The sequence below is a fragment of the Cyprinodon variegatus genome, unplaced genomic scaffold, assembly GCF_000732505.1.
Source record: "Cyprinodon variegatus isolate N-32 unplaced genomic scaffold, C_variegatus-1.0 Scaffold447, whole genome shotgun sequence".
Taxonomy (NCBI): Eukaryota; Metazoa; Chordata; class Actinopteri; order Cyprinodontiformes; family Cyprinodontidae; genus Cyprinodon; species Cyprinodon variegatus.
In genome coordinates, this window is record NW_015150900.1 from 475,246 (window position 1) to 486,591 (window position 11,346).

General features: G+C 40.1%; 2 protein-coding genes across 2 annotated transcripts in view; one reads left to right on the top strand and one right to left on the bottom strand.

The window, feature by feature from the left end:
* The window catches only part of tbx21 (T-box 21), a 30,223-nt gene extending 25,093 nt beyond the window's left edge, over positions 1 to 5,130 (top strand). The window contains exons 5-6 of the mRNA XM_015389072.1: positions 10 to 71; positions 406 to 5,130. Of these exons, the coding sequence (XP_015244558.1) occupies positions 10 to 71; positions 406 to 1,198 (855 nt within the window). The 3' untranslated portion in view covers positions 1,199 to 5,130. The remainder of the gene's footprint in view (positions 1 to 9; positions 72 to 405) is intronic.
* Positions 5,131 to 7,407: 2,277 nt separating this feature from the next.
* osbpl7 (oxysterol binding protein like 7) overlaps positions 7,408 to 11,346 on the bottom strand; it is a 24,362-nt gene continuing 20,423 nt past the window's right edge. The window contains exons 22-23 of the mRNA XM_015389076.1: positions 9,203 to 9,325; positions 7,408 to 7,729 (exon numbers count right to left, since the gene is read on the bottom strand). Of these exons, the coding sequence (XP_015244562.1) occupies positions 7,621 to 7,729; positions 9,203 to 9,325 (232 nt within the window). The 3' untranslated portion in view covers positions 7,408 to 7,620. The remainder of the gene's footprint in view (positions 7,730 to 9,202; positions 9,326 to 11,346) is intronic.

Here is an 11,346-nt window from a genome sequence, read left to right on the forward strand (position 1 = left end):
CCTACACAGATCACTCAGCTGAAAATAGACCATAACCCCTTCGCTAAAGGTTTCCGAGACAATTACGACACGTAAGTAATTCAGAAAATGCTTGTGTTTGTAAAGGGAAACCAGAATCCTTTTTTTTTTTTTTTTGCTCTGGATTAAGAACATAGTGTGAACTTGACCTAAATAATTCAACTGGATCAGTGCTTCTGCTGAAATGCCCTGAGTGCTCATGTCGCTTTTTTAATATTAGAATAGATGCAATTACTGCTCTGCTGCTGAGCATGCTGCAGTGAAAGGGTGTGAGGGGCTGTGAGATGTTTGATAGTTGTTTGAGGTTTGGGCAGGAAATAACACCTTCTTCTTTTTCCTCTTCCTCTCACACTCTCTTCTCTTCCCCTCCTCCTCCCTCCTGCCTAGGCTCTACGCTCCTCCCGACTCTGATCGCCTTACTCCTTCCCCTACAGAAGGCCAGCAGTTGCTACCAGGGACCTGCTACACTCAGGGTTACCTCTCTGAACAGTACATTAGCCCCCTGCAACAGAGCCGCTTCTATGGTCGTGAACCCATCTCCATGGGCCAGCAGCACAAGGATCCATCCTCTAGCCCTGGACCTCACAGTCGCTGGTATCTCCCCCCACAGCAGAGTGTGCCCCCAAACCGGCTTGACTTCACTTCCTCCTACGAGGGAGACTTTTCTGGAAATGGTTTCTACAAGCCATTTCCCCTTCAGACGTCAGCTCACCATGCTTTCAGCTACTACCCAGAGCATCCTTTTGCATCAAGCAGCGTGTCCGTATCAGCCGGTTCAGCTGGATGGAGCACAAGCAGGCCCACCCCACAGTATCCCAGCAAACCCACCCCCAGTCTGAGCTGGTTAAGACCCATTTCATCATCCTCTTCCTCCTCATCATCTTCCACACCCCCTGGCACCAGGCTGCACCCCCACTCCCTCCTGGAACCCCTGCAGCCACCTCTGCTGCAGGAAAAGCCAAAAGACTCTGCAGGAGCTGCAGCGGAGGACCCCTGGCTCGAGCCACCCTCCGCCAAATCAGCAGACTCGGCCGATTCGGGCCTGTATGAGGGGAACAAGAAGAGGAGGGTGTCTCCCTACACGTCCAGCACTGAAAACTCCCCACCTCCACGTGCCGGGGAGGTCTGTGAAAAAGACAACAGCAGCGATCCAGACTACTATGGTTATTACACCCACTGAGGGCATGACATTCTGTTGCAAACATTTCCAAACGCCCTCTCACAGCGCCCTGAGTATGCAGAGGCTGTTAGGGCATGATGAAGAGCTAAAACAGTCCAACCAGAACAGTATAACGTAAACCCTCACAGTGAAGACTTCCACACCACAAAGTTTCATCTCACAAGTGTCAAATGATCACAGGAGAAACTCCGAAGTACAGTGACAAAGCGAATAAAAGTGGATGTGACTGGAACTCTGGCCTAAAGTCACATAAACACCAAACAGACGTAAAAAAGGTGTGACTTCAGTCTTTGGAACATCTGGAGATTCTAGAAAAAGAAATAAACATCTGCATATCTGCCTGCTGACAGATGCCTGCAGGGATTGTCTGTTCTTTGTGCATCAAACACTGTCTGGCTGCTGTGCCATCTTTCGTCTGCGTCTTTCTTCGCACCCACAACCATTCAGACCTTTCCTCCCTGTGTGTTCATGTTCATTTTCCAGTAAGGTTCTGTGCAGAAACCGGTTAGTTTAAAAAAAAACTTCTGTCATCTAAAAATTCAGACTCACATTAAAAGATTCAGTTCCTACTTATGGTGCTAGAGGAGCATTGCAAGCAGTCGGTGCACAGATCAGACCAGTTTCTGTGTCCTTAATGTGGTTGGTAAATGCAGAATAAGATAAGCAGACACCTGGAAGTTATCTAACGTATGTCAGTGACCATTCATGCACAATGTTTATTCACACACCTGAGTTTGAAACAAAGGCAGGATCAACACCTTGCAAATTTCTTCAGCAAAGTTTTCTAATTGTCTCTTTTGGGCCACTAAGGGATTCTGTTAAGAGCATCACAAAATAGTGAGTTGTATTTTAGTTTAAAAACTATTTTACAATAATTGTTTTTAATTTTACGAAAAATCTGAATGGTGTGGCATGCTTTTTTCCTCAAAAACTTGCAGAGTGAAAAAAATAATTCATGCATCTTTTGCATCTTCTTGAGCATATTTAGTTGTAACTAAATATGCATAAGTAGATGCAAAAGATGCATGCATTTTTTTTTTTTTTTACTTTAGAGCCAACTGAAATTATGTCTGTGTTCAGGATGTGCATCAAGGGAGTGAAATCCTTGCCCATTATTCTGTGCAAAAGCATCTTAATTTTCAAGTCTTGTCTAAAATCTCTTCATTAGATTTAACTCTTAGCCATTCTTCACTGAAAAGGTGAACCCCTGCCACGCGTCTAAAGTCTTTTGCAGCATGATGCCGCCACAATAGTTTTTCACAGAGGTGGTGGTGTGTTCAGGATGCCAAGTTTGCAGCTTCACCGAATGTTTTGCATGAAGTGAACTTTCATGCAAAGTGAAAATTGATATGATTGTGTCCGACCAGTGGACCGTCTCTAGACCAGCAGATCTTCTTTAGATCAGTGGATCTTCAATTGTGCTGTTCTTCTTACCACATTGAGGCCAGGTTTGCTGATTGTTCAACTGATAGCTCTACTGCAAGTCATTCACAGCAATCAATTGCTTCCTTGCTACTTTTCTGATTAATGCTCCTCTTGCACAGCCTGTCTTGGTAGGCTTACACTTGTTCCTCATTGTTTTTCAGATGACAGAGTAAGAATTGCTCTTTAAAACACCAAAAATTAAGGTATTGCTTTAAACTTAATGACTTAAACTTCTTAATTTATTTATCCCAGACCTGTCCGCTGTGTTCCTTTATGCTTCTTTTGCTGCATCAGAGTAAAAGATCAAAGTTGTTGGCTAAAAAGTAATTCAGATGTTTTTTAGTTCTTTAAAAACGCATCCAAAAAGAAGAACTTCACACAGGGTTTCTCGTGCACAATCCAAATATTCTGACCTTAACAGCTAGTAGGTATGAAAAAGCTCCTGCCATCAAACAAATAAAACCCCAGTCAATATGATGCCCTGTAACTACAAAGCAGTACCATCAAGGGAAGCAGACAAGCTTTAAAAGCACAGAGAGAAGGTAAAACTTCTGCAGATCAGTAGATAGCGGGCTGTGGAGGACACCCCCGTACAACTGTATTAAACTGACGAGGCTCTGTCAGCCTCAGACCACAATAAACAGGAAGCACAAAGTGACCAGACCGACACTCTGAATTTCCCCCCTGGTCTCAGGACCCATCATGTGGTGACGCTGGTTGACAGAGACCCGGCTCGCAGCGTGGTGACAGAAATAAAGAGTGAGGCTAAAGTCGGGGCTGATCAGAGATCTGCTCCTCACTCCTCACCAGGTGTGCTAACCGCCTCAGACAACACCGGAGGCGACAGGAAGGCAGCTAGTGCCACCTATCAGGAAACATCAGGGTTTACTGAGCACGCTCAAATTATTACAGATGTATAACATACCTGTATGTGGGTTACATTTTAATGTTACAATACCATGTTTACGTTTTCCCTTAATATAAGTTTCACAATAAATATTCGAACCCATTTCTAATACAGTTGCTCAAAGAGCAAAGGAGGTTACTTCAATACAGGCTACATACCCTACATAAGTAAATAAACATTATTTAAACAAGTTTAACCCATTTAGTTATTAAGCAACTGTTTTAGTGTCCAGTTTGATCAAAATAGCACAATTAAAGTTGCTTTTACTAAAAAAAAGCTACAACTCCCTCTTGGTGTGGAATTAGTCTAAGCTAACTAGCATTAGCTTTTGCATTATTTATTTGTTGCTGTAGCTGTTTCTAATTATGTGAATGCTATGTCACCGCAACTTGTTACAAATAAAGCCATTTTCTTTTAACATCGCATGGAACGGACAAGATACAAACATAATTTATAAGAAACACCGTTAAGAGTTATCCTAATAAAACTGAAGTCACTTATAGGGACAAAAAGTTACTGTTACTATTTTTAACTTTGCAAGCACAGACTGTGAAGCTTTTCAATAGGATTTTATACAATGTAGGCAACATGATATACTGTTTTTATTATTTTTGTTAATAAAAATCTAAAAAGTATTACATGCATATGATTACAGCTGCTTTTACTAGAGCCATTTTTTCATGCAGTTACAGCTTCCAGTTTATGGAATCGACAGTTTGTATTTGGTTTTATTGTACTCAAAGAAAAGCAATGCATCCAACTCCTAAAAGGAAAGTTTGATTCTGAAATCCAGGGTTTGTTGTTCTGAATTTTAAAGGAATCCATACAGACACAAAGGCATGATAATCTATTTAACAGTAAAAAGGTGCTGAAAACAGAGCAGATTTAAGATAAAAATGTATTTTTTTCCTGTTTTACATTTCTAAAAGATGTTGTTTTTTTTATTTGATATATTCATGCTTGTTGAATGACTCTTGGGTAATATTGATGTATTTTTTCATGTTTTAAGAGCAATTAAAAGTTTTAAACGAGTTGAAGGTAAGGGTGCTTTTGCAGAATTAAAGGGAGAAAAGTGTCAAAGGATCGCTGGCCTGCAGATATATCACTTTATTTTTTGTTTTCCTATAGTCTGTGGTATACAGATGACATTTCAAATCCCACATTAAACAGCTGCATGAAAAATGCTGTAAGATACCTCAGGAAGGACCTTTGTTAAATTTTACCCAGTGAACCAAAATCTCCAGTGTTAACCTGCTTGTCTCTTTAATGTTCCCATTGTTTTCTCCTGTGGCACATTTCCCTCTTAAAAAAATAGGTCTGCATTTCTGGAGATTTTGATGTATAATTTAAACAAAAATGACAAAAAAGATAGAGAATGAGGAAGGGAGGCTGCACAGGTAAAAACAACAAATGTTCATCTTTGTGTGTGATTGGTTTGTGCTGTGTAGGAAGAAGTTATTGTCCCTTTACTCATGAAAAGTTGACAGATTACAACCAGCATTTAAATAACAGTGGAGATTTGTCAAGGAGGAAAAAAACAAAACTTATTTATTGAACATGGCATATGTGTATATTTGTTTTTTATTCATGAAAATAAAGCTTTCACGTCTCAAAGTGTGTTTTGTTTGCTGTTTTGATAGAAAATAAGGAAAAGCGCTGATGTGTTGTGCATATATCTGGACAAATTAAACCTTCAATGACAGACGATATTCTAACAAAGATCACAAATCATTGTAAGATCATAATCTTACTATGATCAAAAGGGTTTTCTTTGAATGTTGCATTCCATAAATGCATACACGTGTGTATGCATTTATGGACAGGAGGGCTTGATCCATGCAGAGGAATACTTCAATACTTGAAGACGGTCAAAAAGGCAAAAAAGATTTCCCTGCTGCATAACTTCTGGAAAACAAAGCCACTGTTTGCCTCGTCCCCCCAAGCCTGGGGGATGAGGGTGAAGCTAACCACAGTTTTGGCCATACTGCTCAGAACGGTGAGCAGGGTGAGTGCTCAGACAACTGTAGTACCATTTTAGAGGAGAATGTAATACTTAAAAATAGACCTATTGATACTGAGGCGGCCCAGGATGCTTGCAGTAGCTTTAACCCCATATAATTGGCAGGTGATTAGGGTGGCTCCATTAATGAGTCAAGCTCATCATTAAGGATGATTATTACCTTCTTCTGATGGTGACAAGCAATGCATACTGCTCAAAACCACCAAGAAGTACTTGAGACTGTAGAAAAGGTTGCAGGAAGTCTCCATGGAGAACAGAGTGAGCATTTTCGCTCTCTTACACAGCAGCCAGGAGCAGTGGATCCTACTCCTGGCTCTTCTTGGACGTCAGCAAGAAGTAAGTCCACCTTGTCTTAAAAGAACTTCTGTGATATACCTAAATCCGTCCCAAGATTCAGGATACCAATGGCTGAAATGAGCTTTCTCTGCAGGGTGGCTGTGCACTCCTTTAGAGACCGCCTGATAGGGTTATTTGGTGGAGGCTCGAAGTATATCCGTTTATCCTCCACATCAAGAGGAGCCACCTGAGGTGGCTGAACATCTTTGTCTGATGTCCCCATGACACCTCCCACAGGAGGTGTTCCAGGCAGGCCCCAAAGCTCAGGGGTGGAGGAACTCTATCTCTTGGCTGACCTAGGAGCCCCTCAGGCTTCTCCTAAAGGAGCTGGAGGAGGTGTCTGGGATGAGGGAAGTCTGGAAGTCTCTGCTGAGACTCCTGCCCCATGACCCGGCCCTGAATGAAGTTGAAGATGATGAGTACGTATATGTTTCTTTTAGTCACTGGCAGAAGGAGCACAGGCCTAACAGACCTGAGAAAACACATCACCATTGTGGTTTGTTACCTGTTAAACATAAATCAGTATCTCAAGAACATGAAGGACGCTCCTCTGGCAAATTGGGAACTGTCACAATTCCAGTTTTTCAGGGTGATCTAAGCTATTTAAAAATACTTGTAGAAAGAAAAAAAAGAGCAGGTCAGCCATTAGACCAAAATCAAGAGGATCAGACTGTCCCTGCAGAGACCCTGGCCAGGTACCGTGAGTTGGTTCAGACAAAGATTCAGCATCTTTAAGAAGAAGATCAGTCCTACCCAGTGAGGGTCCTTTTCTTCAGGTAATATAGTGGGTTTATATGCCTATGCACAAGACCAGTGTAGATCTGAGCCCTCTCTGTTGGGCTATGGACCTTTAAAATATTTTTTTTCCATATTGATTTACTTCACAATGTGGTATTTTTGACGGGTCAGTCAGTGTATGTTGCTGGGATTCCCCACACGTGAAGAAAAGTTCAAATGGGTAAAAAATGGTTCACTATATCAATAAAACGCAGCTAGAAACATATTAACATAAACTTTATTGGGAAACATCCTTTGTTAGGTACCCAGTGACAGTAATTTAAAAGTTATTATAAAAACAATAACTTTTATACTTTGTAATTGTAATACATGAAAGGTGTCTCATGATGTCTCAGCTTCATCAAAACTGAGTTATACCGGGGGAACAACATTTGATTACTGCATGATGTAACAGGAATGGGTCTAAATTTAACGAGGAGTGACATCCATAATTTTTTCATGCAGAACCTGTTATAATGCAGGTTCTGCTACAAAACTGTAATACCTTATTTTACCACTCAAAGGCAGCAAAAACAGCCCATAGAAGACAGAGGAGTTACTCCATAAACGGAGGCAGAAAAATTTATTCCAGTTCATTAATTAAGCCTCTTAGGAAAAGTTTTCAGTTAGTTAATCAGATAAGATTTAGATACAATATTAACAAGATTTATGCATTGACTAATCTTAAAGAAATCTTTTAAAAATCATAGAATTATGCATCCATACAGATGAAGCATTCTACAGATTATGATAAAATGAATTCATAAAAGTGAAAGTAAAATATTGTTTTGTGTTGATGAAGATTCCCTGTTAAACCAGTCATATGAGAACTGAAGCAGCACTGTCTCCGCTTCATCACAGCGAGTCATTTATGCTGTTCAAACTATCAAAAACTGGGGATTTCCAGGCTTTCTCCTTAGCACGTCGTCTTGTGCATGTTGCTGAGGTCGCCTTCCATCACCACAGAGTTATGTTTTCAAGATTAGAAAAACCTGGATCGTCCCTGAGCTCCCAGTAAGTGCCATTGGACAGCCACACATCCCTTCCACTGGAGTCTTTGGCTCTCCTGGAGATAGAAACAGGAGGGGATTAATCATTTGCTTGCAGACAGTTGTTTGTGGTAACAACTGCAAAAAGATATTTGTATTTTTTAACCATGGTTTAACCACTTTACGCCTCTAATATGCTCTTCTGTTATCTAGGTAGGATCTCTTTGGGGGCTAAGGCGGTCAAAAGGTTTTAATTGAGAATTTGTCTACAGTACAGTTCCCTTACTAGTAGTAGGTAGATTTTATGTGTAGTGAGATTGAAGAAAACTGAATTCAGTCAATTTAGGCATTGAAAAGAGCAAAATCTTTATTTATTCAAACACCCTAAGTGTTTGAAGCTGTTTTAAGCTGTTTTGATTGTTTTTAAAGGCCAAGATTAAACACATTAAAATGTATTATGTAATAAATGCAGATCAGACAGTGAAAACTGAAACAAACTATGTTCTTAGTACATCATCTAAAATATCTAAGACTAAAGCTAAATTCACAGCCCAAGCATGTATTCATTTATGCTTTGAAAGTGAATTTAAACTGATATGCATCATGTTTTTAATTTTAATACTGATTTTAATAAGAGGCTGCTCAGTGTGCAGTAGGTAGCACTGCTGCTTTGCAGCAAGAAGGTTTCAGGTTCCATTTCCAGCCCAGGGTCGTTCTGCATGGAGTTTGCGTGTTCTCCCTGTGCATGCATGGGTTCTCTCCGGGTACCCCGGCTTCCTCCCACAGTCAAAAAACATGACTATTAGGTTAATTGGCTTCTTAAAATTCTCCTTAGCTGTAAGCACGTATGGTTGTTTGTCCTGTTTATCTCTCTGTTGCCCTGCAATAAACTGGTGAACTGTCCAGTGCGTACCCCGCCTCTTGCCCATTGACAGCTGATACCAGCACCCCTCGCAGCATGACAGAGAATGGACAGATTTTAATAAGTCTATGCAGGTTATTTAAATCTGTTTATATCAATTTTATTATCTTCGATAACATGAAGCAGGTTTCACATGGTTTAATCTTGAGGTGCCTAAAACCCACATAAATAAACGTAACAGTTATTTGGAAACTAAATTAGATAAAGTAAATCCAGACAGTCTTGATCAAAATTAAGTTATGTACCTACGCCTGGCTTCAGAGTAGGAGGGTGGAAACTAAACAATTTCCACATAGCACAGAGTTTTTGTCATTGATGTTTTTCACAGGGGCTGTGATGTGTAAGAAGAATGTGAAAACCAACACAGGTAAACCTGGACCGCTATGCCTCAGGAGATTACGTCTCTCCAAATTCCCAATTCCAAGGTAAGTAGAACATAACTCTTAATATTATTATTTAAGAATAAAACCTGTTGCTTTTTGTATATGAGTAATGATTCTAAAATAGTTTTAACCGTACATTTTTTTTATCAATTGTTTTTCGTAAAAATAAACACCCAGGAGTTTATTCTAGATATTTTCCATATGTTTAACCAAACAAATTTTGTGCATATTTGGCCTAAACTCACCTGAAAAAACGTGGAACGTGCTCTTCACCCCTCTTCATGAGCTGTTTTCTTCGCTCTCTTTGAATTTCCTCAACATCGTCTTTCTTCTTATCTGCCTCAGCAACTTTTCCCTCCTCCAATAGTCTGCAAAACCAATGAGAGAAAAATACCATAAAATCATTAAACTGCACATTTTATTATTGTATGCTTTTATATTTCACAAAATACAGCAGCACCCATTTCTAACGATGAATTGTTTTATTCATCATAAAAAAGGTACCTAAACAAAAAAGGTCCTGTATGGAAAAAGTGCTCCTCCCACTTCTTAAACCCCTGAATCAGCTGTGATTAACCACATCCTTTGGAAAGGGAAGTCAATACCCACATCTGCATGCTCTTTACAATCATAGGGTATTGCTATTTTAACTGCAGCTCTAGAGGTGAGTTTAACATTGTTAAAATGTGATATCTAGGCAAATTTGCACCCATTAGTGATGTGCCTTGTGTCATTTTATTGTTTTTTAGGGGGCAGGGTTCCCCAAAATCAGAAATACTTTAATAATCCCAGAGGGAAATTACTTTTGTTACACGCTCCAGTTCCAGTTTTATATATATATATATATATATATATATATATATATATATATACACACATCCAACTACACAAGATAATAAAGATAAAACTAAAAATAAAGAAGATAAAAATATATACACTTATAGCTCTTCTGTATATCTATATATATGTATGTATATACGCATATGTAAAACTAAATCCAAGTAAAGTGATACATGGCGTGCAAAAACAGTGCATAAATGTCAATTACAGAGGGGAGGTGTCTGAATCACTTGAGGGAGGTGTTATAGAGATTGATGACCACAGGTAGGAATGATTTCCTGTGGCGCTCTGTGGTGCATCTGGATAGGAGGAGTCTTCTGCTGAAGGAGCTTGTCTGCTGAACCAGTGTGTCATGGAGAGGAAGTGAGTCATTGTCTAAGATGGACTGAAACCTGGACAGCATCCTCCTCTCTGCCACGGTGGTCAGATTGTCCAGTTGCTCCCCCACAACATCGCCGGCCCTCCTGATCAGTTTGTTCAGTCTGTTGTTTTCAGCGACCCTCAACCCACTGCCCCAGCATGTGACAGCAAAGAAGAGCGTGCTAGCAACAACAGACTCATAAAACATCCTCAGCATCGCCCCACAGGGGCGTTAAAGGACTTCAGCCTCCTCAGGAAGAATAGTCAGTTTGGCCCTTTTGTAGACCGCCTCAGTGTTTCTAGTCCAGTCCAACTTATTGTTAAAGTACACTCCCAGGTACTTATACTCCTCTACAGTGTCAACAGGAACCCCCTGGATGGAAACAGGGGTCACAGGTGTTTTTGTGCTCCTCAGATTCACTATTAGCTCCTTAGTCTTTATCATGTTGAGCTGTAGGTGGTTCAGCTCACTCCAAGTGACAAAGTTGCCCACAACAGTCCTGTATTCACTTTCCTCACCCTTTTCAATGCAGCCAACAATTGCTGAGTCATCAGAAAACTTCTGAAGGTGGCAGGACTCAGAGCAATAGTTGAAGTCCGCGGTGAAAAGGGTGAAGAGCAAGGAGGAGAGGACAGTCCCCTGAGGGGCCCCAGTGTTGCTGACCACCCTGTCAGACACACAGTTCTGTAGGCGTACATACTGTGGTCTGCCCGTCAGGTAATCAACAATCCAGGACACGATGGGGGCCTCCACCTTCATCGCAGTCATCTTCTCACCTAGTAGTTGGTTGGTGGTGTATTTGCATGTGTTTGATGTCTATAACATGATTTATTATATATATATATAAATACTGTAATGACATGTTGAAATAGCCTATTGTTATAACCTGGCACCATAAACCTTTCCTTTGAAAATGTTAGTGAAATGTTATGTATTTTCTTTTTCCAGCTTTTATTGTCATTACACTGATATGTTTATTACTCAAGTAGAAGTCTAAATCTACTGTATAAATCCTACTGTATAAAAACACTATTGTAGAAGTTAACCTTAAAAGTGTAGAAGTACCATTTTTAAAACTACTTAAAGTATAAAAGCAAAAGTATGCAGGAAAAAATGTTAAGGACAGAAGCTTTACTGCACTACACTATTAAAGGAACATTTTTCTATAACTCTGGGTGATAACTTCCT